The sequence below is a fragment of the Ochotona curzoniae genome, unplaced genomic scaffold (assembly GCF_017591425.1).
Source record: "Ochotona curzoniae isolate NIBS_2020 unplaced genomic scaffold, NIBS_Ocur_1.0 scaffold_4701, whole genome shotgun sequence".
Lineage (NCBI taxonomy): Eukaryota > Metazoa > Chordata > Mammalia > Lagomorpha > Ochotonidae > Ochotona > Ochotona curzoniae.
In genome coordinates, this window is record NW_024467122.1 from 40,748,122 (window position 1) to 40,775,691 (window position 27,570).

General features: G+C 40.3%; 3 gene segments (V, D, J or C); all 3 read right to left on the reverse strand.

The window, feature by feature from the left end:
• LOC121148328 lies at positions 1 to 648 on the reverse strand. The segment is given in 2 exon segments: positions 1 to 350; positions 539 to 648. Coding segments are annotated over 2 exon segments (435 nt in total).
• A 7,466-nt stretch (positions 649 to 8,114) lies between these two features.
• LOC121148329 lies at positions 8,115 to 8,796 on the reverse strand. The segment is given in 2 exon segments: positions 8,115 to 8,524; positions 8,689 to 8,796. Coding segments are annotated over 2 exon segments (462 nt in total).
• A 13,052-nt stretch (positions 8,797 to 21,848) lies between these two features.
• Positions 21,849 to 23,510, reverse strand: LOC121148494. The segment is given in 2 exon segments: positions 21,849 to 23,097; positions 23,204 to 23,510. Coding segments are annotated over 2 exon segments (474 nt in total).
• Positions 23,511 to 27,570: the final 4,060 nt, after the last annotated feature.

The following is a 27,570-nucleotide window of genomic DNA, read 5'->3' on the forward strand; positions in this document are numbered from 1 at the left end:
TTAGATTGCCCTAGGTTTTTGTTCAGCTTCTGCTATCACTTCAAACACTGTGTGTTCCCAGAGAGCACAGAAGTACTTCGATGAATCATCCAGCTGTAGGGCTGAGATGGTGAGGGTGATGGATTTAGCACCTTTCTGGAAGTTGACAGAATAACGACTGCTCTTTGCATTCTGGCCCGTGGAACTCTGACGAATAAGAAAAACCATCTCTCCACTGGAAAGTTGCTTGTACCATAAAAGGTAGTATGTGTTCAGACCTGTATCATACTGACAGAACAGGGTGACTTCTGATCCTTCAGACTTGAATATGTCTGGCTGGGTTTGAGTCACTGTCTGGGCCATGCTGGATCCTGTGGAAACAAGCAGAAAACAGAACCGATCCTCTGTCGTGATGAGTAAAATATTTTAAGAATGCAACTAATCTAGCATCCAAGCTCAATCCAAACTCCAGCCACAGTGGTCTCACTTCTCTCCAATCCTCCAAGTCTCCTCAAGTGCCTGCGAGGTATCCTAGACCCACATTTGGAACCCTGCATACCAGAACAGAGGAAAAGCATGAATACCCAGGGCAGGCTGGAGAGCGGCATGTGGCACATTTCCTTTTGCACACAAGTAGGTTTCATTCAGCCTCAGACTCGGGGTTCAGCGTTTCTGAGAGCCTAGCCACCTGTATACATAGTTACTAAGTTCTACTGCTACTCGGCTCAACAGGAAGTGGTGTTTCATTGGTCCATAAATCTTATGAGCTGAGCATGGGTAAGGAAGGTCTGGTTTACCACAAAGCTTTTCACATCCACTTGCCTTTTCCTGTGAACTAAGTTAAGCAGGGTCTAGAAAACAGGTTTGGAGAAGAAATTTAGTATTGAGCATTGGAGTTGCAGGGAGCTGAAGACTGGACTAATTAGCATACATGGAAATTTTCAGTGGTGTAATTCTGGGCACCCATTTAGATTTATTATGGGTTCTGGGTTCTCTTTGTATTCTACTTTCTATGAAATTATAGCTGTAAATATTCCATTTGGTTTTATCACTTGAGCATGAATTAATATCAAACAACCAAAAGACAAATAAATAACTGGAAAAGTAAGTATAGAAGCTCCCCAATTTCTGATAGCTTTAATTCCTATAAACCTATTGAAAGTGATTGTGCAAGTTACAAATGCATTTTATACATATAATCTACCTACCATCTATCAAAACTTCATGTAGTGTACTTTAGAGATGCTCAGAACATATACCTCAACTTACAACTGGACAAACTCATCTATCACAAAGTCTATTTCATAGTAAGTTGTTGAATAGCTTATATAGAGTATTGAGTACCTGTATACAAATGATGCTCACAATATTGGGGATTTACCATCACAATCAGGTGACTGAATAGGAGGTGTGGCTCTCTGGGGTTTCCTGAGAAAAGGTCAAAATTCAAAATTTGAAGTATGATTTCTATATCACTTTTATATCATTGCAAAGTTCAAAAATCATTCAACTGAACCACTGTATGCTAGGGACCTGCTATAGACAAATTTTTTGGAACAATTCTGTTTTTGATTTTTTGTTTTGTTTTCTTTTATTTTGTAGCTGGTTGAAATAACAGGTCAATAAATGGTGCAAGAAAGAGAGTCTGATTGCTTGTGATGCCTGCTCCTCTTCCCTATTCCACCTCTGAGGCCTGCAAGCAGCTTTACTATTCGTTGTGATCAAGAAGCAAATAGAGACCAGGAGTAGCCCTTGCAGCCTGGGGAGCACCTGGACAGCAGGATTTTCCCTCTGACTCAGCAGTCCTACTCCACACCTCCAACAGTTCACACAGCTCCACGGCCCCTTGGTGACATGCAACTCCTGCTTCTGAAAGTTGGGTTTTGGATGGGTCAAGAATTTTTTGCTTTCCTACAAGAGACAAAGTGGAAATCATGACCTCTCCTTCTTCCTATTCGCCCATGAAACCATGGGTACTGGTAACCTCACAGGTGTCTGCTCAAACTGATCTCGCCAAAGGTCTCTGAGTGGCTGGAAGGTTGATGGCAGTGGCAATGGAGTCCTATTACTTATCATATGATTCTGTGGTTACTTTTATTAGATGTCCTGGGAGGGTAGAAATCATGGGTTCTCTGCATTCAAATATTAGGTTATGTTGTAGCCATGAGTACACATATATTTGGTGCAATTGTTATAGTCATTAGGAAGACAGGATCTCTATTTTTTTTATCAGAGAAAACATGCAAAACTATGAATAAAACGAATGTTCTCCAAAATAATTTTTAAAAATTCCCCTCTATGGATATGAAATAAAAATTCTTTTTCATTTAATGACTTAAATTTATCTTGATAAAGGAGTTTATGTTAAATGTCTAAATTCCTCCAAATGCATCTTGTTCAATTGCTCCATAAGGAAATTCAAATGGAAAATTATCCTCAAACACTCGGTTATTCCTTGGTAGAAACTCTGAGCTCACATTACCGTGGGCTAGAGAATCACTGTTGCGGTTCCCAGCCTGTCCCAATCCTCCCTCTCTTTTAATCCTTGATTATCGTTCTCCTCTGATGTTGATTACAAATTCCAGCATAAGATCTGCATTCAGGTTTCACTATTGAATATTTCAGACTGATGAAAGTTATTCTACTCATACATAAATACTACTCCATTTTTTTAAAATCAGTGAGTTCTACAGATGTTAACTTTTAAAAAAAATTTTATTTTTAAGGCTGATTTTATTTATTTGAAAGGCAGAGTTACACAAAGAGAAGGAGAGGGATTTTTTGTCCTCTGGTTCCCTCTCCCAAAAGGCTACGAAGGTCAGGGCTGGACCGATCCAAAGCCAAGAGCCAGGAGTTTCACCCAGGTTTCCCAAGTGAGGGCATAGGTCCAAGGAATCGGGCCATCCTCTCTTGCTTTCCCAAGCACACTAGCAGTGAGTTGGATTGGAACTGAGCAGGCAGACTTAAATTGGTACCAATATAAGATGCCACAGTACCCGTGCTTCTTCTTTACCTTTTCAAATCAGAAAGAATGGTGTAAAACAAACTTTGGTAATCAGGGCAAATTCATTTACTAACATCTTGCATATTCAGCTTCCATTGCTAAGAGCCTGTTAATGTGGCTCTGTTCTATATTCTATTTTTTAATATTGAGAAAGTACGTATTGTGAACTGAGGAAAACAGCCTCTGGGTTGTTTATGACAGATCGAATATTTTGTTTCCTGTGTGATTGACTTATTTATTTATTTTTATATTTAATGGGAAAAATTCACTCTGTGAAATAAATAGGCCTTAAGTAAAGAGTTGGGGCTGTCACGACGACATAATAGGCTAATCCTCCACCTGCAAGCACCAGCATCTGGTTTGTGTCCCAGCTGTTCCACTTTCAATCTGAATCCCTGCTTATGGCCTGGGAAGGCTGCAGAGGATGGCCAAAGTCTTTAGGTCTCTGCACCATCATTGGAAACCCACAAGAAGCTCCTAGTCCCCAGCTTTGGATCAGCTCAGCTCTGACTGCTGCGGTTACTTGGAGAGTGAGTAACACATGAAAGACTTTTCTCTCTCTGTCTTTCCTCTTTCTATAAAAATCTACCTTTCAAATAAAAAAAATATTTTTGTTAAGTGCAGCATTAGAGGATTTTTGAAAGTAACAAACATCTTTATAATATTTACCTACCCCTAAGAAACACCACATTTAACTCCCTGAAGATCCCTTCGGGGGAGTCCCTGGTTAAGCCATGGATTTGAATGCCCAAGTCTCTCATCAGAGCCCATGGGTTGAAGTCTAGGCTCTGTCTTTGATTCCAGACTCCAGCTGTTGCAAACCCTTGGAAGCAGCAGTTACAACTCAAGTAGTTGGGATTCTGTCACCCACAAGGGAAACATGGAGTAAGTTCCTGGCTCCTAACTTTGATCCTCCAGCTTTTGTGGGTATTTGGGGAATGAACCAGCATATGGACATTCATTCATTCTCTCTCTCTTTTTCTCAAATAAAGATTATTTAAAGTGATTTTTTTAAAAAAATTCATTGTGCTAGCATCATGTCATAGTAGGCTAATCTTCCAACTATAGTGTCGGTATTCCATATGAATGTGAGTTCTAGTTCCACTTGCTCTACTTTTAATCGAGTTCCCTGCTAATACTCTGGGAAAACAATAGAAGATGGCCCAAGGCTTTGGGTGACTACACCCATGTGGAGGACCTGGAAGAATCTCCTGGCTCTTGACTTTGAATCAGCCCAGATCTGGTCCTTGCAGATATTTGGAGAGATGAAAGATATCTATGTGTGTGTGTGTGTGTGTCTCTGTAGCTCTTTCAAGTAAAATACATAATGGGAGTTGGAAGAGATGGAAGATCCCTCTCTCCTCATTCTGTCACTCGGCCTCTCAAATAAAAGAAAAAAAATGATAATAATTCTCATTCTCTAGCCACATAATTCACAACGATTATCACCACTGTTCTGTTTTATTTCATCATGGAGTTGTTTATTATTTTAGAATTTTACATATGTAGAATTAAACAGTTTGTACTCTTGAGTCTGAGAGGATTGCTAGATATTATGTAATTGTTTTGTTTATATGCATACCATGGGTTCAGTAGAATTTATCATTGGTTAGCATTCCATTGAGTGCATTAGAGGACTTCAAAACATTCACTGAGAAATAAGATTAAAATATAAATATGAAAACACAAAATTTATTTCTCAACATAGGTTGCATCAACTTACAGACACTTTCATAAGCATTGATATGAGTCACTTAGTCCATTCCTAAAAAAAGAAAGAAAGAAAAGAAAAGAAAAGAAGAGAAAAGAAAGACTGGCAGTAATGGGAATCTAGCCATGTCAATGCAATCTTTTTTACATTACTAATTCATGAATAATAAGTTCCCATCAAAGAATTTTTAAGAATAGGAAACAAAAAGTGGCAAGGAGCCAAATCATGACTGGAAAGTGAATGTCTAATGATTTTCCACAAAACTCTTACTGAATGTCCTTTGCTTGGTTAATAGAAGGAACCCGAGCATCGTCACGATGAAGAACGACTCTGGTAAACTTTTCTTGGGAGATTTTCATGTAAAACATGGACCAACTTTCTCAAAATACCTGTTTAATAAGCAAACTCTGCCATTCTTTAGTTGTCTTGAAAAGTCAAACAAAATGCCCTGAGTATTGCAAAGTTGTCGTTGTGGCTCTTACTCATGAATAGTTTGCTTCTTTTGGCAAATATGTTTGCTTGTCAAATATATATATTCATCTGTGTCTCTATTACACAATATAGAAACATATTTTGTATATTATATTTTATGTATATAAATATATATACATTTATATAAAAACATACATAAATTGCATAATAGTGACGAGCATGCTGGGAAGAGAATATTTGTCACAATATGCATCTTAATTCCCAATAAAAGAAGGATTCCCAATGGAACTTTCAAATATCCCTTGACAACACTATACTAGACTATCTACCATTTCTATACCTACAATACCAAGATACACTACATAGTAGGATGTTGGACTTCTGACTGTTGCTGAAGGACTGTACTATTGTAACAATATGGGGAAAACAATAGGGGAGCGATGGGGGAGTGGAGAGTGAAATCCCTGTGCCTATGGAACCATATCAGTAAATAATAATAGTAATAACAATAATAAATCGATAATAAAAGGATTTGTTTACTTATTTGAAACTCAGAGAGGTATTTTTTATTCATGGATTCTCTCCTCAAGTAGCCACCGTGGCCAAGGCTGAGCAAGGCCAAAATCAGGAGCCAGGAGCTTCTCCCAGATCTCGCATGCCAGTGACAGGGTCGACACACTTGAGCTGTCTTCTGCTGCTTGCCCCAGGCCACTCGGAGGCAACTGGGAGCGGAGACCCTTGGCGCTCTGTCAGATTCAGATTTCACGGGCTACGGCTTTAGTTGCTATGCCACAATGCCAACTGGTTCATGCTTGCTTTGACTCTCCCCTTCCATCTCTTGGTAGTCATTGCTTCGATTGTGCTTTATCTTTAGGATCCCACTGGTGAGGCCTTGTTTAACCTCCTGGTGCAGTTCTTCAAATAAATGCTTCTGGATATTGTTTAAGAATACCCCTGGAATCTTCCCCATTGTTTCTGCATATCTGGTCATAACAACTTTGACAGTCATGGAGCAGAAAACTTGCTCAGTTTAACTTTTCACTCGGAACAGTGTAAGCCTGACAATATGAGCTGTCCATGATGTTAGCTATTGTTGTTCCTGTCCTAACAGGGCATAAGCAAGATTTACTTTTTGCTCACAAATTGGTGTGGATGATCTGCTACTACAGGTTTCATGTCCTAAATAGTCTCATCCGCTTTTAAAATGAGCTGTCCATTTCCACTTATTTCTTTGGGGACATGGTTCTCATAAATTTTTCATGAAGTATCAGTGGTCTCAGCATTTTGCAGACAAACGTCTCTGTGATTTTGATACTTGGTTTTACTTTTGTGTCGGGTGAATGTTTCTGTGACAGACGCTCTTTCTAATGGATGGCTTATCTTCCTTTGCTCCAAACTGGATCCTTTTCAGATATGCAATTGCAACATAAAATGAGTATATTTTGATGGAAAGCATTTTTGAAGTCCATGCATATTTTTGGTACACTTTTCATGAACAATTTTCACGAACAATGGTAAGATCTATTTAACCTCTTATCTACCAATATTTTTCTCTGGCTTATTGTTGTTAGGAATAAATCTGCTATGAATATTCTTGTCAATATAGGTTTTCATTTCACTTAGATAAATGAAAAGGAGTTACGGGGTCATGGTAAGTGTGTGTTTACTGTTTTGAACATCTGACAAAGTGATTGTCTTGTTTACATCCTAACCATCACATTTAGGAATATTTTGGGGGCCAGCCCTAGAGCTTAATGGGTTAAACCTCCACCTGTGCGGTTGACATTCCATATGGACCCTGGTTCTAGACCCAGCTGCTCCATTTCTGATCCAGCTCTCTGTTGGTGCGTCTAGAGAAGCAGCAGCAGATGTTCCAAGTGCTTGGATCCCTGCACCTACATAAGCGACCTAGTGAAAACTGGGATCCTGACTTTGCTCTGACCCAGTCCCAGTCATGGTGGCCATTTCTAGAGAGAGCCAGCAGGCAGAAGGGCTCTTTCTCTCTCATTCTCTCTCTTTCACTCACTCACTCTTTCTGCTCCTCTCTTTGTGCTTTTAAAATAGTTAAAGCATTTTAAAATTTTAAAATGACAGGGCCTGGCATGATAGTGTAACAGCTGAAGCCCTTGCCTTGAATGCCCCCGGATTCCATATGGGCGCCAGTTCTAATCCCAGCAACCCCTCTTCCCATCCAGCTCCCTGCATGTGGCCTGGGAAAGCAGTGGATGGTCCAAACCTTTGGGACCCTGCACCAATGTGGGAGACCCAGAAGAAGCTCCTGATTCCTGACTTCAGACTGGCTCAGCTCCAAACGTTGAGGCTGCTTCGGGAGTGAATCATCAGAGGGAAGATCTTCCTCTCTGTCTCTTCTCCTCTCTGTATATCTGCCTTTCCAATAAAAAAATGAATAAATCTTTAGAAAAATTTTAAAAAGACAAAAGAATATGATTGCTGCATATGCTGACTTTTAATTTTTGAAATAGTTTAGATTCAGACAATTCATTCAGAATTCCTTTGCACATTTCACTTAGCTTTATGTATATGAGAGATTGTTACATTTTCACAGTTATATGCCATTACCTAAATCATGAAATTGATCATGAAATTGATGTTGATACAGTGCACTTACTGAATGAGGGATCTTGTATTCTGATTTGCTAAGTTTCGCATGAATTCCTTTTCCTTTTTATTTTCTCTGAGATTCTACCACCTGTATGTTAGCACCACTGTAGTTAGGGTGACTGTTTCATTACCCTACAGAAACTCGCTAAATTTCCATAATGCTCAGCAACGTTGACTTTTCCCTCATCCCTCTAATTTTTCCATTTTGAAAATGTTACATAAAGGGCATCTTGCATTATAAGATGCTCACCACTGATCTGTTTTCACTCAGCATCATGTCCTTGAGATTCGCCCAAGTTGCTGTATCGATAGTTGATTACTCTAGTGTGGCTATGTTTATTTGATCATGTAGAAATGAAGTCTATTCTAAGCCTCTAGCAGGATATGCCCCCAGAGCAGAGATGGCTGAGGCCTGAGTGGCAGGTTTGTGTTCAGGCTGCAGGTGCCTGAAGAACACTGTGTGCTTGCTGCGCACAAGTAGGTGGCTGAGTCTCCAGGTTGTGAAGCCTCTATTTGTAAGGAGAACTGTTTGTCATTTTTGTTGAGAAAAGCTATGAATCTTCCCCTTTCCTTCTTATTCTCAACAGAACGAATGGCTATCAAGAGTTCAGGGCCTTTTCCAGGGTATTGCCGGTACCATGGGAAGTAGTCAAATGCACTGTTCTCATAGGTGCAGTTCAGGACGGAAACCGCTCCTTCCTGGGATGTCACAGATGCAAAACTTTGTTTCACCTGCTGCTGGTCACTTTTCTTCCCCTGTTGGCCACTCACCCATGCTGAGCAAAAAAAAGAAAAAAGAAAAAGAAAGGTCCTTAAGTTATCCCAATTTATATTTCATTCTTAAGGTTTTTAACTACATGAATTTGAACCCAAATTTTCTCACTATCCACACTGCCACACACACACACGAATTATCCTGGGATTTTCCTCCACAGCTTACCGCCTTGCTGAAGCCATAGAATTAAAAATGATGCCCCCAGGAGTTTGTCCATTCCTCCTGTCACCAGACTCAGGTGGTGTTGTCTTCTCAGCCAGCTGGGACTCCAAATTCACACCCTCTTTGCTTCTCGCAACAGGCTCCACCCTCAACACGGGCTATCACTCTGAGCTCATTTTGTCACAGGAAACACTTCACTAGTTTGTTAGAACAGTCGAAACTGGGTTCACTTGGGATAGAATAGCGCCTCTTTAAACATGGATAAGGATCGTGTCACAGTTTCTCTCCCTCAGACATCCCCTTCTTCTTCCTCCCATCTCCAAGAACAGTAGGAACCATGCACTAGGACACTTGAGCGCATCAGGAGACCATGCCCATTTTGTGATGAGGGGAGAGGGAGAATTCTTGAAACTACAAGATCAGCATGAAGAGGGACACTGCACTTTCATCACAAAACTAAGACAGTTGTTAAGGATACACGATGGGCAAGCTACAACAAACTAAAGCCACGCACTAGAAAATACAGAATATGTGCTGCTTCATCCTGCAGAAATTTAAATTGCAATATAATCTTCCAGATTCATCCATATTTTATGTGACCATAGGAATTACTAGAAAATAATGAAATCAATTTCTACTGTCCTAAATATTTTATTATATATATATATATATATATATAGAGAGAGAGAGAGAGAGAGAGAGAGAGAGAGAGAGAGAGACATTGATTAAGTGAATTAACATTCCTAAGAATGTAAGTTCAGCCTGGCCATCATGGACATTATAGTGAGCGAGTGAATGGGGAGCTTTCTCCCCCACCCCTTCTCTCTCTGTCTGTATGCATGTATGTCTTTGCCTCTTGGATGAGCATACAAATATTTTAAAGAGAATCTGGGAAGGAAATCATGTTTCTAGAGTATGTGTCAAAGGAAAAAGTGGTTAATGCTGCTTCTGGGCCATGCTAGAGAGTTTTGATGGTGGAGATGCTTCATTGTACCTTAAGGCCTGAGTCGCTTTTCTAGTAAGAAGAATAATTTGGGCAAAGATTGGGTTGTGTAGAGGTGAAAATATAAATTGGGACTAGAGATGTTAAAGTGTCTTTGGAAATCATATGCATCACTCAAAGAAGCATTTACTTCCAAAGTCGTATTTTTCAATGCTGGTAGAACAGAATGAAAGCAAATATCATTATTTCGGTAGGTGGATAAATAGGCTCTTAGCTATGTGGATTTCACACATACGTGTTTTCAGAGGAGGTTATTATTGACTAGATTTTTTTAAGTTCCTCTCTGGCTACTTGCATAGACACATTTCAGTCGTCTCTGAAGGAACATTGCCCCCTTGTGGTCACATCGAGAGGTTGCAGTGAACTGTTCCTGCAGCTTGTTAACATGGTTTTCAGGCACTCCTATGAAGCTTCTGTGACTGTCTACTGACATGTGTCTCTAGGGGATTTGGAGAAAGTGGCTGGGATCCTGGACATAGGATCAGGGGTACTGAAATAGGAATATGCGCCACACTTGCCACCAGATGCCCTCCGAGGCAGACTTTGGTTCTCGGGATAAATGACTGTATGGATTCTCCCTTTCATAGCAGCGACACCAGAAGCAGAAACCCCTTCAATAATGAAGAAATGGGACCGGTGCCATGGCCTAGTATGTTTGGCCTCTGCCGGCAGAGCTGGCATACCATATAATTACCTACTTGGGTCCTGGCTGCTCTACTTCTGATCCAGCTCTCTGCTAATGATATGGGAAAGCAGCGGAGAATGGCTTAAGTGTTTGGGCCGTTGCTTCCTTGTGGGATACCCAGAGAAAACTCCCGACTCCTTGGTTCAGATTGGCCCAACTCCTGCCGTTGTGGCCATCTGGGGAGTGAATCAGCAGATGGAGCATCTCTCTCGCTCTGTCTCTACTGGTCAGTGTGCTTATGTCTTTCAAACAAAAATAAAATAAATCTTAAAAAAAAAAGACAAAGTATGCTTGTCTCAAAAAAAATGTTCTTTTTTTCTTTCTTTCTTTTCCAATGATTGATATAATTATCCTTTCTGCTTGTTGCTAACATATCAGGCATGTAGTGGTTTCTTATTGTGGAGTTAACTTGCTTTGCCCAGGTGATGTAGAAAAGGGGTCAGCAAATATTGTCCATTAAGAACTGAACAGTAAACACTTGAGCTTTGGGGGGCATTCCATCTCTGCTACAGTCACTCACCTCTGCCATTGCGACATGATTCAAGACAGCTGATGAAACAAAGAAATGAGCATCGATGTCAAAGATTGGTTTCGAAAAGGGGAGGATAATGGTTAGACGTGGCTCCAGAACTGCGTATTTCTTGACCCCCTGAGGTAGACTGTCCTTTCATGTGCCTACTGGTCATACACACAGTGATGATAAAGAGTTTGCTCAAATATTTTACCTATTTTTGAATCGGGCCGTTTGTTCTCTTGTATTAAGTTGTAAGAGCTTTGCACGTGTATTTTACAAATCCAATGAAAGTTATGTGTGTTTCAAATAGTTTCTCTCCTGTTTGGTGGATTTGGGTTTTGGTTTTGTTTTCTTAAAGAAGTCCAAGACTTCTGCACTGAAAATTTCAGAACAAAATTGAAAAAAAAATCCAAGACTAATCAATGGAAATTCAAGCTCATAAATTAGAAGACTCAATTGGGGCCAGCGCTGTGGCATAGCGGATAAAGTCACTGCGAAGCAAGTAACTCATATGTGTGCTGGTTTGAGTGCCAGCTGCTCCATTTTCCAACTACTGTACCTGGGAAAGGAGTAGAAAAAGGCCCAACTGCAGGAGCCCCTGCCGGCCACATGGGAGATCTCAGAGACTCCTGGCTTTAGCGAGGCTTAGCGAGGAGACAGAGCTAAGAGTTCTATATGGAAGAGTTCTATATGTGTCTTCCCTTTCTCTGCAAAGCTCTTTTAAGTAAAATTTAAAAAGTAAATCTTAAAAAATAATAAAGACTCAATGGTGAGCTTAAGATGGTAGTTCTCAAATTCTATAAACTCAAAACAGTGTCACTCAAAATTCTGCAGGCTTTTTCTATAGAAATTGATGAACTGATTCTAAAATTTACATGAAAATGCAAAGAACCTAGAATAACAAATTGATTTGTTTTTTGAAGAAAAGAACAATTTTAGAGTACTCATACCCCTGCATGACTTAAAGACTTACTGAGGAAACAGTGGCAAAAATAGTTTGATATTAGTGAATATAGGAACAAAAAGGAATAAAAATAAGGAGCATGACAGATATTACAGAAATAAACTCACATGTTCACATTAAATTAATTTTCTAAAAAGAATTAAAGATGCTTCAGTGAAGAAAAAAATTTCTTTTGAGAAATGATCGTTGATCATTTAAGGCCTGTAGGCACATATACAACCACTGGCCTTCACCTGGCCCATTTTCTTTGGATTACATACTAAATCAAAATGGATTGCATACTAAATCAAAAGCTAAAACTCTCAGACTTCCAGAGGAAAGTATAACGAAAACCTTTGCATAACAAAGGTAAGTATACTTTTCTTAGAACAGGAAAAGCTTGATGAGACATGAGTATTTGTCTCATTGATACATTTGGTTTCATTAAATTAATGCAGAGTGAAGTTCGTTTTTTGTTTCCACAAAAGATTTATTTACTTATTTTTAATGGAAAGGCAAATCCACAGAAAGAAGCAAAGACAAAGATCTTGCATCCACTGGTTCACTGCACAGCAGCTTCAATGGTTGGAGCTGAGCTGGTCTGAAGCCAGGAGCCAGGAGATTGTTTTCAGATCTCCCATGTGGGTGCAGTGTCCCAAGGTCCTGGGCCATCATCCACTGCTTTCCCAGGCCAGAAGCAAGGAGCTGAATTGAAAGTAAAGCATCTGGGACACTAGCCCAGCTTCTATAAGGGATTTTGGCACTTCCAAGGGGAGGATTAGCCAAGTGAGCTATTGTGGCAGGCCCCACATATTCTTTTTCTCTGTCTTTTAAGTAAATAAATATTTGAAAAAGTCTTTCTAGCTTAGCCTATCTTCAATATTTTAGGTTAAATTCTGAATGATTTATTAAGAGCTTAACCAGTTCTTGGAGGAGCTGTCTGGCATGTTTCTTACTTGTGTTTGTATTATGTTTATGAATAGCAACATCTTGCACCTACTGCTGCCTCTTCTGCAATTTCCAAGTCTCTTGGTGATAAGTACTTTATCCCTATACAGTCAGGGATACAGGGACGTTTAGAGTTCAGATCTTGTGAGAAGTTCAGCTCTCTGCCTCGCAGTGGAACAGTGACCGTCCCGGAGTCAGCTGACTGTTGTGCTCATGGCCACCTCTCCAACCCAAACGCCACCTTCTCTCTCCAACCCAAACTCCACCTTCTCTCTCCAAGCCTTGTGCAGAACCGTGAGCCCATTATAGATGCTAGGCTTTGTAGCTTTTAAAGATTTATTTTATTTTTATTGGAAAGGCAGAGTTATGAGAGAAGGTGAGTCAGAGAGAGCTTCCATCTATGCTTCACTCTCTAAATGGCAGGCCCACTGTGAAGCCGGGAGCCAGGAGCTTCTTCCTGTCTCCCACACGTGTGCAGTGACTCATGGCAACCTCCAGCACAGGGACAATATTTTCTTTGTCAGTACAGAGTGTGCATTTGTTTACTTATGTTGTTTTCTTTTTCTTTTCTTTTTACTTTGGTTGCTTTGCTTATATTTAATTCTAAATGAAATAACATTTGTGTCAAATTATTTTCTTGTTTTATGCTTAAGACTTATTTTGAAGTATTCTGAAATGTCCATCAAATTTGAAAATGAGCGTAACTCTAAAAAAAGGTCCCTCCCTTTTCATAATTTTTATAAGTGAAAATCTATTTTTATACCTGATACTTCAGCAGTGCCATCAATATAAAAACGTTTCCTTTGAAAGGAACAGAGTTATTATTTAGAGAATGCAGAATAGCTGTTCTTTTGAATTTTATTATCAACTTTGATGTTCTAAATCTAAGAAAATGACTTATCTAATCAGTATTAAATTTGCATAACATGCCTCAAACTAATCATTTTAATCTGATTAAGAGAACATTCTGTCACTAAGTGGCTTCTTTTCTTTCTTTTTTTTTTTTCTTTTGGTAAGCAGAACACCTACATAGCTGATAAGACATGTCTTTATGACAAAACGTAGTAACTTCATATTCCCTCAAAAGTTTCAAACATCATTGGTATAATGGGGGTTGGGGAGATAAAAATAAAATTGAGAGAGAATTTGGAATCATGTAGTGTGTGTGTGTGTGTGTGTGTGTGTGTGTAATACAAGTATCTTAAATCATGTATAGTAAGATATATATATACACATGTGCATATTTCTCTATATCTGTATGTATATATAGAATTAAATTAGAGTAGGACTCATATAGCTGCCGCCCAACACAAGTGCAAATATGGAAGTGAGTTAGACAAATCCACTTAGAAAATGAAGATAACTCACCAAAGCTAGGAAAGAACGTGGGAAACAAAGCCCAGGAAGTATTGGTGGTAAATGCTATCCCTTCTTAACATCAAATCTGTAAATAAAGCTGTGATCTTAATTTTTCTTGGGGAAAAAAAATGCAATACTTGAAGTAATTGTACTAATCTAGAGCAAAAACAATTCTATTTTTCTTAATAAAAATGAGTGCAATTGAACTTCAAACAGAGCCCTAGGTCAAGTGTTGGCATTGCCACACTAAAAATACACAGAGCATCTGCAGAGACGTCCACCAGTTGTTAGCATTTCACTGGAAGTCAGCAGAGCCATTCATCTTAAGCAGCTCTCTCAGGCCAGGAATGAGATGATACGATTCTTCTGTGATTTCTAGCCAAATGTTAGTTCTTTGAGGAAAGCTTACGCTTGGAGGTGAAAAAAAAATGTGTATACTTTACAAATGTATGTGTATATACAAATTTGTATATGTATATGTAAGTATGCATATATATATATATTCTGTTGTTCATGCATATTCATTGATACAGATTGAAAAGGTCTCACTGTGCTATGATACTGATAATAGGAAGAAAGTAAAATTACTTGGGACTGGTGCAGTAGCTCTACTGGCTAATCTTTAGCCTGCAAATGCTGGTATCAATTATGGGTGCTGCTGCTTCGTGTCCCAGCTGGTCCACTTCCCTTTCAGCTCTCTGCTTGTGGCCTGAGAAAGCCTTGGGACTCTGCACCTGTGTGAGAAATCCTGAAAAAGCTCCTGACTTCTGGCTTCAGATTGGCTCAGCTCCAGCCATTGTGGCCATTTAGAAAGTAACCCAGCAGATGAAAGACTGCCTTCTCTTTATAAATATGTGTTAATAATAATAACTAAGAAAGTAAAATTATTTTTAGGAAAATGTGAAATTCTCCTTTTTACATATACACACTGTTGCTTGGGAGACTGTTTAGAGAAGGGGTCCTACAATTAGAGAGAAGAATTAGCTAGTTAAAAATAGAAATTATACATATATATATAGTCATTAGATAATGTGTAAATAACCGCGTAAAAATCTTATGCTGGAATACTTGGTATCTTATATGAAATTAGAAGAAAGAGTTCTGCTACAAAGACTTTTTAAAAGTGCCTTTTCTTGTTGCAGTGAAGAATCTTATTACTATATAGTGGTTTGGAATTCAATCACTCCACAGACGTGCAGAGCAATAAACATCACAAATCTGACTGGAATGAACTGCAAAGGTAAATTTATTTTCCCATAACTGTAAATGTTGATGATCTTGTAAGTTCTGATGCCATGTCAATTACTTCTTCTGAGTTTCAAGTAAGAATGGAAATCCTGGGTGTTAGATTGCTGTGAGTTAGGGGAAAAAGTAGTAAGAAAAATCGTTCAAGATCAATTTCCCGGTAGACAATGCTCACTGATAGCTTTCAAAGGGCGAGACCGCCATCCAGGGTCTGATCTAAAAGGGGAAGCTGAATGTCTTGCCACAATAGTAAGGGAGAAGCATGGAAATTAGACACAACGAGCTCAACTAGATGAATACGTTCATGGGAAGCACAAGGTTCAGGAGAAGCACAGATTTCAGACGACAAGGGCCTTCTGAAGAGGTTGCTCACAAGGCTGTCTTGTGGCTGGCACTCAGGGCTGTATTCACTGGAACAAGCCCTTACCTGGTTGGCCAACTTTCAGAGGCCAAGGACTACACTGATTGGCTAAGGCCTGTCCACTGGGCTGAGTTGTTAAGCAACCAACCAGGTGTACAACTACTTACAGGGCTATGGAATTTTTTCTAAGCTGGAAAGAATTTTGTCAAATTTCTTCCTCTCCCATGTGTGCCCCACTGCTCTGTTTAGTTAAATCTGTAGAAGAAACATTCTAAGATTGTTCAGATCTCTCCTGCTATTTTTGACTGCTTATTATTTATTTCTGTTTACATTGCTGTCTTTTTGAAATTTGAGATTTTTTTTTTTCTTTTTTGGTCATTGGTAAGTACAAGTTTATTGGGTTTTTATCTTTGGATTATTTGTGTAATTCATTGAGACAGTAATTACATGAAACTTTACAGGAAATAAGTTTGTTTATTTATTTAAAAGACAGAATTAAGGGTGTGGGAGAGAGACAGAAAGAAAATGAAAGATCTTCCATCTATTGGTTCACTCCACAATGGCCACAATGGTGAGTGATGAGTCAGTTCAAAGCCAGCGCCCAGAACCCAGGAGCCTCTTCTGTGTCTCCCATGGGGACACAGAAGTCAAAACACTTAGGCCATCTTCTGTTGCTTTCCTAGGCACATTATCAGGGAGCTGGATCATAAGTGGAGCAGCCAGGGCTTAAACCAGTGCCCATAGGGGTGCTGGCACTGCAGGTAGCAGCTTAACTCACTAAAGTACAGCACCAGCCCCTGCACAAGAACTTTTAAAAATCCGACAGACAGTAAACCAAATGAGTAAATCATGCAGTAGTATAAAATAATATCATAAAAGGTATTGTAAGATAGTTTGATATTTCCTAGGACTGATTAACAACCCGTAGTCTGTTTTGGATGACTGGGCTCTTTGCTTATTTATCTATCTTTGTACCTTTGCTTAAATTGTTTTTATTCACCGTAGACCTGAAGCTCTTCTCTGATTTTTCCATTAAGCACCCTTTTCTGTGTAATGTCTTTTTAAGCCTCCAAATGTACCTGAGATACTCAACTAAGCTGAATCACTGTCGAATAACGTTTTCATTAGGTTATTTTTCTTCACCTTTTCTTCCTTTTATTTTCTGCCCATTTGGAACCCAGCATACTGTAGCTTAAATATTTATTTAGATTCTGCTGTCTCAGCAGCTACTTTGCTAGTTTCAAATTAGACATCTGTATTTCAGGAGAATAGGTAGATTTCTAAAATATTTATTCATTTATCTGTTTGAAAGACTGAGCGACAGAGAGGAACATATACTGACACACACATACACATACAGAAAAGGGAGGTGTCTTGGGTTATGGGTTCACTCCCCAAAACTTACAATCTCCAGGACTGGGCCACGAGGGTGCTAGGATCCAAGAATGACATCAAGGTTTCCTACATGTATGGCAGGGACTCAACCACCAGAGTTAACAGCTGCCTTCCTAGGTGCCTTAGCAGGAAACCAGATCCAAAACAGAGTGGCCAGGACTCTAACCAGTGCCTTCACTTTTTGTGCCTAATGGTGATGCAAAATGGGAATGAAGGAGCAGAAGCCAAATGTCAAAACTATGGGGCCAAAAAGCATCTGTGGTTAAAACTCAGCCAAATGGGGGCTTGTACAGTGACACAGCAGGCTAATCTCCCTCACTGTTACGGGCATCCCATATGGGCGCTAGTACCCCGCTGCTCCACTTCTGGTCCAGCTCTTTGCTAATGTTTGGGGGAAGCAGCGGCAAGATAGAACAAGTCCCTAGACCTACATGCACACAGGAGACTGGAAAGAAGCTCCTAGCTTCCAACTGGCCTCTTCTCCAGCAGTTGCAGCCATCTGGGGAATGAACCAGCAGATAAAAGATCTTTCTCTATCTCTCCTTCTCTCTATCTCTCCTCTCTACCTTTCAAATAAAAATAAAATCTAAACAAAACAAGCAAGCAAACCCTTAACCAATGTAGGTCAGGATTATTGGGTATGCAAAGGCTGCTGGTCTAGCCTCTTGATATGCTTGAGACGGAGGGTTTGTCTGGGGGTTTGTGTAGGGACGACAGGTGCTCAGAGAACACTGTGGCTGGCAGCACAAAGATAAGTGGCTGAGTCTGTGGTCTGGGAAGAGGAAATGTGCAACGAGCTGCGGCGTTCCTGAGTGACTGTGGTGGAGCTTAGTCTTCCATGCTGCTTTGTTCCCACAGGAACATAAAACAGGCTGACGAGGCGTCCTCCGGGATTTTGACGAAACCACTGCACTGAGGTTACAGAGGCAGAGAAATTACACTGCAGAGTGGAACTGGCTCCCTCTTGGAGACTCAACGCTGGAGGTCTCTGCTCCACCTGGAACCCTGTCACACCTGGTCAAAACAGAGGTAATAGTAACAGGCGCTGGTCGCTGTAACACCCACACAACCTGGAAAATGCCCCCAGGCATGGTGAGCACAAACTTGTGAGTCCCTTGCTTCCCTCCCGCCACAGCTCTGCAGCTGCTGAATGCGGTCCAGTTCCTTGGCTCGGGAGAAGCCCAACTTACAGCAGGTCAGGGCACACAGAAGCCCCAGCAGAGAGCCAAATAGCTTCTTCAGGACCCTTTGCATGGTGGCATGAGTTAGAGATGTAATCGAACTGTGGCGTGGTGGGTGTCAGGCCTCCAACCCCGTCCACCTCCAGAAGCCACTCCTCCCGCCACGCATGCCAGACACTGCTGAACTCCAATCACCACTCCCAACAGGCAGCCCCTCCCACCAGCCTAAGACTGGCTGAGAATTGGGGTCAGGAGCTGAGGGACGTTTTTTTTCACCCCAGGGGACCAGGAAGATGTGTGAGAGGGGATTATGAGAAGGAAGAGGAGGCCCCTCCCCAAAGGACCATGCCTGAATCTCCTCATCAAAGCCTGTGGCAGAAGGTTCACACTGCTGCTCTCAGACAGCAGGCAGGTGCTCTGACCAGAGGATCTTTGGTGAGCCTATAGACTTAGGTTAGGTGCAAGTCATTGCAGGCCTAAGAACATTTAATGTATTGTATACAGAATGCATTCCTATTGCTGCATTATGTAAAATCTGTGAACGGGAACCCTCTGGAAAAGCCAAGATTTGTGGCAGAAATTGTTATAAGAAATAAAACCCTGTTAAGACCTAATTGTGCAGAGAAAATTGGATTTATTTACCATGCCTGCATATTACTTGGGCTGGGCAATGCATTTTGTGATTCTGATTCTTGGCCTGTCAGAGCTCCCTGGGGTCTGACTTTTGGTCCAGGACAGCTAACCTGCTTTTCTTCGCAATTCCTCTATCTTTGTCTCCCTCTTTTCCTCCCAGTTTCTCTTGTCCACAGGTTTTGGTTTCTGAATTCTTCTCTTTATGCTTCTTATTTTCTCTCTCCTGTTTTTTTTTTTTCCCCTTTTCTTTTTGATATACCCCCCTCATTTTGTAGATAGTGGGAAAAACGGAAGGAATATTGAATAAAAAGTACCACAAGCTTTGAAATAATTTTGAAATATGAAGTTCTGTTTTTTTTCTGTTACCCATAAAATTTTATGCAGAAAAAGTTTAAACATCAGGAAAATCTGCTTGGTATTCTTTCAAATTCTCCAGCTTTTTTTAAAAAACATGATATTCCTTTTTCACTTAAGAATCTTATGTCAAAGATACAAGAGAATAATATAGACAAAATTATGATCATTATACATACATACAGATATGCATATAGATACATGCATATGCATGACAGTGATAAGTGAAAACATTTTTGTATCTGAATCAGGGAAAAGTCCTCTGGCTCAGTCATCGATGGGCCTTATTTTTGAAGGCAGGCCTACTGATTGAAAGGAATATTCAGCAAAAAGCGGGTTGCTGATGTGCCCACAGAGTTTCCTTCCTCCAGCACACAGCTGTTCTCCCACTCAGCTCTTTGTTGTTCTTTGGCCCTCATCACACACAAAGAGTTCCACAAGCCTTTGAACCGCTCTTTGTAACTAACACACTCAAAGCAGTCCCTCATGGGAAGAAATGGATTGTGGTGCCTCCTGGTGAGCCAGCCCTCTGAGAAAGGCAACTTCTCCAGGCAGACACAGCCAGCTCAGCCAGCTGTCCTTCTCCAAGACTGCACCTGCTGGTGACCTGATGGGCAGCAGCCCATTCAAGACCTTGAGTACCTTTTTATGACAATATGCATTTTTAAGTTATGCACTGTTATGTAATGTTACCTAAACAGTCCATAATTGTTACCCAGGAACTGAAAAACAAGAAAAACAAAGATAAAACAAAACAAAAAGAAACCCTCTGATGCGATTCAATCAGGCTAAGCAATATATTTAACAGATTTCCAGCCCTGAGGAAATGCTAGTGAATTAGACATTGCATCTTCCTTCAGGGAACTTGCAGCATATCGGGGAAGACAAACAACTTCATAAACGTAATAAAGGCCTGAAGGATGCCATGATAAAAGCACTCAATAAATACAGTCTGAGAATGGAAATAACAACATCTCCTTCAAGCCTGTTACAGGGCATAACTGAGCAGAGGGTGTGACGTTGTATGTCTTTCCTCAGGATGACCACAGTGTACAGCAGCAAAAACTGGGATGGGCGAGCTTTGGAAGGTGGCTTTTTAAATATGAGCAACTGAGAAAAAGATGAGCAAGGATGTGTACAGTACCATCCTTGTGGAGTGGGAGCGTCACACAGTGGATTAAGCCGTTCCTTGAGACATCTGCATCCCGTATTGGCATTAAGTTTCAACTTCGCTTTCAATCCTGCTTCCTGCTAATTCTCCTGGGAGGCAACAGATTCGGTCCCAGGTACTTCAAATTCCCGCCACCTGCAGAGACATGTTCCTGATGGAGTCCTGCCTCTTGGCTTCTGCAAGGCATTTAGAGTGTTGAATTGGTGGATGGAAGATCGATCTCTCTTGGAACACCTTCTCTGTCCTCTGACTCTTTCAAGTAAATAAATAAGTCTTATTAATAAAGAACAAAACAAAGATCAAAAACCTCTGCCACTCAGGCTGGGGATGGGGGAATCTGTATCTTAAACAACTAAAAATACTGTTCACCCTCAAGAAAAAGTCCAACCACATTGTGATTCTTGTCCTTGAAGCTGCATTTGAGTACCAGTGCATCTTGGTGGGTTGTGATGCTGTTACCACAGCAGCCATGCTCTGATTTGGAATTTGGCAGCCCTACAGGTGAAGAGGAACTATAAGAAAGAGAAGGAAGTGCCAACTAGCCCAGTCCTCCTCTCAAATATCGCGGGTTCATGGATGCTTACATAAGTAAACAGTGGTTCCCAGGAAGGCAGAGGATCTGTTTGCTGGCGTCTTTTGCATATGAAGTTGTGGTTTTGAAGGGGAATCTTGAACTTGAACAAGCAGAGTATTCTGAGCAGGTTTGCACAATGGCTGGATTTCTATCTTTCTTTTTTTTTTTTGCCATATCAATTATACTTTAAAATTGCATGTATTTATACATTGAGCCTGCATAAAAAGTGATGTTGATTATGTTGATTATTTACTTTAGCTGCCAAGTAGATATTGGAGTAAGAAAATTAGTGGCTTTATTTGGATAAAAGTACAATTAACCTTAATATTTCAAAATAAAGTTCAATTTTATTTGAATGCGTTTTCTTTCTTTTTTTAAAAAAATTTATTTATTTATTGGAAAGTCAGATATACAGAGAAGAGGAGAGTCAGAGAGGAAGATCTTCCGTCTGATGATTCACTCTCCAAGTGAGTGCAACGGCCGGTGCTATGCCTATTGGAAGCCAGGATCCAGGAACTTCTTCCGGGTCTCCCACGCGGGTGCAGGGTCCCAAAACTTTGGGCCATCCTCGACTGCTTTCCCAGGCCACAAGCAGAGAGCTGGATGGGAAGTGGAGCTGCCGAGGTTAGAACCAGCACCCATATGGGATCCCAGTGCATTCAAGGTGAGGACTTTAGCTGCTAGGCCACGCCGCTGTGCCCCTGAATGCATTTTCTTAAAATTGTAAATTTGGGGGAAAGTTATGTTTTGTATTTTGATTTCAGTTTTAATAGATTTTTTTAAAATGTTTTATCAGGAAAATGAGTGTTTTAGGGAAATAAATGAAAGTGATTTCTTTTGTGATCCTGTCCCAGGCTGTATGCATAACGACGGTATGTGAATGGATTTGGGTAGGAAGTGAAGACCGTTCTATCGTCCCTGAATTAGAAAGTAAAGTTATCCACAAACACTGAAGATGAGCTGAATTCTTCAAGCCTGCTGTTGGCACTTTGAAGAAGAATGCAGGAAAATAAGTAATCATGATTACAGAGTCACTAACTGATACTGGATATTCTACAGGTATTAGAGAAATCGGATTAGAAGGGAGAAAAAGGAGGAGTGAGATAAGCTGGTGGGTCTGATTAAAAAAATAAAAGGCAGTTCTGGCAGGACCGTGGGTTTGATTTGGAATGCTGCTGACTGGGGTCCACTGCATCCAGGTCCGTTTCCTTCCCCAGCGCGCTGGCTTTGAGAGATGGCTTGCAGACATGTCCAGGTTCCAGGTTTAATCACTTCTCCCAATCTCAAACACTTCCAACACTTCTCAGAGAATTTAAAATCATAGAAGTCAGGATACTGAGCATAAACAACCTGTAGAAAATGCAGCCTGTTAAAAAACATAAATGAAACACTTGTCTTGGATTTTCTGGTTGCTTGGGAGATGAGATTAATAATACAAATCTAGTCTCTGGTTTGCCTTACACCCTCTTGTAAGGCCAACTTCAAGCCATCTTCAAGCCACCACTACCTCGAAAGACAAAGAAGCAAGAAAGAGCTTTCTGCAACTTGTTGAACTTCCCATAACTCATTCTAGGATCCTGACCCGTGAGACACACTGCGCTCTGGAACAGGAGAGTCCTTTGCAAAAGGGATGACATCAAACACACCGAAGCAAACAAGCTCCCTGCAGGATCACAGAGGATGAGATCCCACAGTTCACGCGTGTCCGCGGTGGTTTGGGTGCAGCTCCCCCTGGAGTTCCTCGCACTGTGGTAGTCAGGGCACAGAAGTACTCAGCAGAATCGCTCCAGTGAGCAGAGGGCTTTCTCAGGTGGAAGGAGTTTTCGTTCTTTCTGAATTCAGCCTCAAAACCTTTCATGCCTGAAACCAGCTCGCTTCCCGACGTACTCCTCAGGAGAAACTGGAGACCTTGGCCGGCGTACCGCACGTACCAGAAGAGATAGGGTGGTAAAGATGATGAATAGTTGCACTTCAGCTCCAGAGGGGCTCCCTCAGGAACAGCAAGGTGGCCATCTAGCTGGGTTACCGCCTGGGCTCTGCCTCCTCCTGCAACATAAATGCTGTGACATTGAACTCGGCTGACAGGGAAAGTCTCCTTTCAGAGTTACAACCAGAGTTCCACTACTGGAGGGTAAAATGGAAGGGTACTCACTCGGGAGCACCCCAAGCATCGAGATGCACACCAGGGTGACGGCCAAGTGTTGATGAGACCACATCGTCCTTTCTGAGAAATCCCCGCAAATAAAAGCTGGTAACTGGAGGACGGGAACCGTTTGCTCTGAGGTCTAGGAAGAAAAGCAAAGCTAGATTTTTTTTTTTCTTCGTAGGAACTGACGGAAAGAGATGGCCTATGGTCGAAGTTGCCTACTTCTGGCACCCGAGATTCTTAAGTCGTGTACAAAAAGAAAAGTCACAACACCTGCGAAAGCTGTAGAGAGGGATGGCTTTTCTGAGTGTTTTGATCTTGTCTGCAAAGCTTCCCAGTTTAGGCAAGAGCGCCCTCTAGGAGCCGGTTTTGGTGAACTTTCTGCATCTTTCCAGAAAGTTCAGGGCTGAATTTCAAAGCTTTTGTGATTGTGCATAGAAAGATTTATGTTTTGTAGGCACTGACACATAAGGTTGGGGGATTTTAAAATTAAAAAAAAAAAGTGAGTTGAAAATGAGAGAATAAATTTTAGAGCGAAAAAGAATCGCAATAAATTTTCAAAAACCTAATAGTACAAAATCATACAAGTCAGAAAATCATATGATATTGTTCACTTATTTCCCTAACAAATTTTTGTTGTACTTTTGGTTTCAAATTTTTTTTTTGTTTTATGGTTCTTAATAGACTATCCCTATTACCATATATTTGTAATATATACAATAGACCGAAACAGAAGATAACATAATCCTTGCTATCTGCTTTGTCTCTCAGATGTTTAATGCATTTTGATAATGTTATGTAAAATTTTATTAATATTGGAAAATTTGGCAAATTGTCTACCAAGCTGCTTTGTACCAGGACATTTTACTACAAGTTTTCCTTTGCTGTAACAAATGATATTCACTAACCAGCTTATTAGGTGTGTGCCAGTTTCCTATTGCTGTGCAAAAAATCATCACAAACTTGGCAACTTCAAAAATGCCAATTTATTACTCTCTTCTTTCTGCAGGTCCAGCAGCTGGGCACAGCTAAGCTGGATCCCACGAGGCTCTGATCAAGCAGTCAGCTAAGGCTTTGGTCTTGTTTTCAGCTGGAGGATCCTCTTTCAAGCTCGTGGTTGTTGGCAGAGTTAATGCGTGAACAGGCATGGAACTCACACCTCGCTTGCTTTCTCAAGGAGACTGATTACAGGGAAGGTATAAACTCTAACTTAAAAACAGATTTATTTTATGTATCTGAAAGGCAGACTAGAGAAACACAGAGAGGATGAAATCTTCCATCTTCTGGCTCACTTCTGAAATGACTGCGATAACCAAGGCTGGGTGAAGCTGAAGCCAGGAGCCAGGAACTCCATCTGGATCTCCCGCACGGGTCTCAGGGGTCCAAGTACTTGGGCCATTTTCCTTTTGCTTTCCCAGGTGCATTAGCAGGGAAAACTGAACAGCCAAGACCCTAAATAGCACTCTGATATGAAATGGCAGCATTGTAGGCAATGGCTTAATGCACTGTGCCACAATTCCAGCATCCTAAACTCCCTTGTACACAAACCAGCTGATTAAATAAAACCTACCAAAAACAATCTCCCCTTTGTTGAACTCAAAGTCATATTCACTGGGGAGCTTAATTACTTCTGCAAAAATCACTTCACCTTTGCCATGCAAGATAACCTAATCACAGCAATGCCAATCATCCTATTTTAGCTCCTGTCGATACTCGTGTGAAGGAAATGATTCAAAGTGTGTACACCAGGGGGCATACATTTCGGATATGATTTTAGAATACTGAATTATGTCCTTGGTGCACTGGAGTTTATGAGCTGATGGAACGAAGTTAATCAAACCCCTAAGACTGTGATTCGGCAAGATCATTTCATGGCCAAGGCAGAATGAGAGCAAAGGTTAGGCTTGTGCAGCATGAGCCAGTGTGAGGAAGGCAGAGAACAGAGCACACAAGCTCCTTAAATTTATTGTCTTAGGAATGACATCTGCACTTGAGGGTATTGACCCTTGGCCATGTGCTACTTTGCATGAAAACATCCTAGTGGAATCTGTTCACTAAATTCAGGTCTATCTCACTCCTGCTCAGATTGCTGGTATCTACTCAGAATGGAACCCTGCAGTAAAGAATACAGTTTTGATGGAGTGCGGTGAACAGATATGGCAGCAGCAGGCATATCCAGTGTATTGGATCCAGTTAGGAGGCTGGGTATAGTTTCACATGTTGGACAGTGGCTGATGATAGATCACAACGCCTTTGAGTTAAGTTAATAAATCACTAACAAAGGAAAGGAAAAATTGCGTAATTTAAAAATGATTAATATCAGTGTCAAATTTTTGTTTGTAGCCTATCAGTTCTTGCCTATGACTGTGAATCATATAAATAAGCCCAACTAAATCCAAACTAAATGCACCCATAATTAAATTTTAACTTAGCCAGAATCCAAATGTGCTTAGAGCCACTTTATCACCACCTAACAAACTTAGATATATAACAGAACGAAATTTGAAAAATGAAGTTCTCAAGTAGTTGTGGCTAGAATATTCTAATTTTTGAAAAACATGCAAAATATATGACAATATATTTTCAAGGGCCTTCCAAGAGCCTTGATAGAGACCCATTTGAGGAAGGGCCCTGAACTGCAGCTTTATTAATCTCATCTCACATAAAAATTTTCTCCAATTACAAGTAAAGTATGTTGGAATTATTCATTAGCTATATGCTCCATGGGGAATACCCTAATGTAATATCTATCATTTTAGCAATTTTATGACTATTCATTTTACATAGAAATAAAACTGTCATTAGAGGTGCTTTATATTATACAAGACCACAATGCTCTTAAGTGACCCAACTCTCTCTAATACTTAGTTCAATCTTACCAACTCTCTTCCACTTGGGTTGCTTGAATGATAATGGAAATCACTTGAGTACATGAAACTTCCCAGGAACAGAATTCAAATTGATCAGAAAATGGCTACGGTAATAGGAATGCTAACAGCGGGAATGATCGATAAAATATAGCCTAAGGCAGAAAAATGGACATTATCAGAAGCCTGTAAAGAAGAAGAAGAAGAAGAAAAAAAAAGGACTGAAAATATTGCAGGAAATAGTTTCTGGAAACTCTCAAATTTGTAAACAGCCATGAAGCTACAGATTCAAAAAGTTGAGAGCTGAAACTCACAAGTCACAACATAACAAAATATGAAAACTTACAGAAAAAGTCTTGGAAAAGTTAACACGGAAAATGATACTGAGTAAGGAAACAATCCCAATGGTGGTGAATTACTGCCAGAGACCAAGGAGTTCCCAGGGAAGTCACGTGGTAGTTTTCTAGAGCTGAAAGAGAACTACCAAATCAGAATCACATAAATATTAAATTAGCCTTTGGGTTTGAAGACAGCATCAAGACATTCTCAGTTCAATGAAAACTGAGGAAAGCTGTCCCAGCATGCCCATCCTAGAGGAATATCTGAAGATGAACAAAGTGGCAGACACACCAGGAAAGAAGATAGAACACAGTATGAGAACTGCACTAGGCTTTTTTCTCCCCTTGAGTTTCCTAAATTATGTTTGATGAATAAAACTTGACAAAATTATAAACATATATTGGGGAAAACACAAAACTGTGCTATAAGTAGAGGAGGACAGATGGCTGTAAAGTGAAAATTTTTACATCTCATTCAAGTTGGTGACATGATATCATCAGGATACCATGTTTCCCATATAAAATAAAATAAGTAGAGCAAAAGGAAGCTTACAAGGTGGTACATCCAAAACCTTACAAATAAATTGAACTGGAATGTTAGACGATGTTGAATAGCCTGCAGGAAGCTGCCTCCCTCTTTGAGAGTCAGCCAGGACTCTGCTGCACCTTCTGCTTGCTGCTCACCGCTATCCAGGCAGAGAATCACAGAGAAGAGGATTGGATAGTGGCTAGCAATGCTGGAAAACAGATTTAAATTCCATGTTTTCATTTGCACAGAAACTCCAAGAAAACCTTATAATACAACTTGGTCTCTTTTTCGAAGAAAAAGTTCTTAGTTCTTAGTTCTGTCAGTTCTTAGTCACCAAGTTGCAAAAAATAGTTAAGAATGACAATATCAATATTTAGCATTTTTATGATATCAGGACACAGGCACTTCATATCCTGTTAAGATATAAATTAGTAAAATTTATAGGATTTCTTTTTATATGTCGTGGACTCATAAGTTTTAGTAGCTGGAAATTTTTTCTTTTAAAATATTCTTATACAGTCATATATAAAATTATACAATGTATCTGGTAGCAAACAAGTTGAAAAAAATTAAATATCCTTCAATAGAAACAATTGCAATATTAAGATTCACCTATAATAAAATGTTGCAACAAAGAAT